General features: G+C 49.4%; 1 protein-coding gene across 1 annotated transcript; it reads left to right on the top strand.

Annotated features, from left to right (window-relative positions):
* On the top strand, positions 5-943 carry LOC109841728 (probable WRKY transcription factor 65; the record flags this gene model as incomplete). The annotated part of the gene is given in 3 exon segments (XM_020410676.1): positions 5-81; positions 253-415; positions 418-943. Coding segments are annotated over 3 exon segments (600 nt in total), but the record flags the coding sequence as incomplete, so codon positions are not given.

Genomic DNA, 1,534 nt, shown 5'->3' on the forward strand with positions numbered 1-1,534 from the left:
CGAGTGCGCCGCGCCGCCGTCGGATTCCTGGGCCTGGAGGAAGTACGGCCAGAAGCCCATCAAGGGATCCCCCTACCCGAGGTGAAAATAAACAAATAAATAAATAAATAGATGCTCCGTTTTGCTGGTATAATCGGGGGAAAAAAAATTTCGTAACTAACACTACGAGCCGAGTGGATAATTTGGAATCCGTGCGGCGCACTTTAGCACGCGACGGCCTGCCTCTGTGCTAACATGGGCCTCCGTGTCGCAGGGGCACTACAGTGCAGCAGCCTCGAAGGGCTGCCCGGCGAGGAAGCAGGTGGAGCGGAGCAGGGCGGACCCCACCGTCGTCCTCGTGACCTACACGTGCGAGCACAACCACGCCTGGCCCCCGCCGCCCAAGGGCCACCGAGCTCCGCCACCGCGCGGCAAAGAGGAGGCGGACCCGCGATCGGCCCGAGCCCGGTCAGCCCGGCGCCGCCCGAGCCCGCATCCGATCCGGATCCGGAGAGTCGAGTTCTCGCATCTGATCGCCGGCCGACGACTTCTGGCTACTCCGACGTGGGGTCCTGCGTCGTCCACGTCGCCCCCGACGACACGCTCCTGTACGGGTCGGTGTTCGTGGGCCCGCTGATCTGGCGGCCGAGAGAGTTCGAGAGGATCGGCGACTTTAAGGGCGACGAGGAGGAGGACGCGCTCTTCGCGGGGCTGGGAGAGCTGCCGGAGTACTCGACGGTTTTCAGACGGAGCTACTTTAATCGGACGGTGCCGGTACATACAGCTGTTCACCAATAATCGTGCTTTTGCATGCGATTTATCTTTTTCTTTTAGCCCCCCTCCTCTTTTGAGTTAATTATCACTTTAACCATCTTTTTTTACCCATTTCTCACCTTTCGTATACTAGATAGGGGTTTAGATCTGTCAAAATAATTTAATAAAAAATTTATCTGCTTTTTTTTTACACTTTAACGTCATCATTGTTTGATCGCATCGAGATGACCCTCTCTCCCACGGTCACTGCAATGATCTGACTATTTTATTAGCATTTAACTCATTAATAATTTTTTCTGCAAACTAATTTATGTATCTAACCAATAAATTAACTGAGTGAAACTTGGAGTACTGAAGTGAATATTATCTTCCCCTTTTCATGATAATATATTAGTAGGGCTGCAGTAGGATGGAATAAAAAAAAAAAATGGGGAGGTTTGGCTTTTGTGGGGTCGATATAATTAAGGCGGGGGATTAGGTTTAGGTAGTAGGCGGCCGGCTAATAATGCCACTATTTGTTTTACTAATTAGTGATAATTGTGGTCGTAATCCTTCGTCAGCATCATCTCATTGCTCAATTTGTAGTTTTGTGTTATTTGTGGGCCCCGGCTGATCATAGAAGAGGCCAAAAGGGCTATATTTATTTTTTTTGGGTGCGTTTTGAAAAAGGAAGCGCACAGGGAGCACACGTGCGTAATAATCTTCCTTCCAGAATCTCGGCTAGACTTTTTCTTTAGCATTTGGTAAAGTTTAAATCTAAAAAAGAAAAAAAAAAGGTTGA

This window comes from Asparagus officinalis, chromosome 1 (genome assembly GCF_001876935.1).
Source record: "Asparagus officinalis chromosome 1, Aspof.V1, whole genome shotgun sequence".
Classification (NCBI taxonomy): domain Eukaryota; kingdom Viridiplantae; phylum Streptophyta; class Magnoliopsida; order Asparagales; family Asparagaceae; genus Asparagus; species Asparagus officinalis.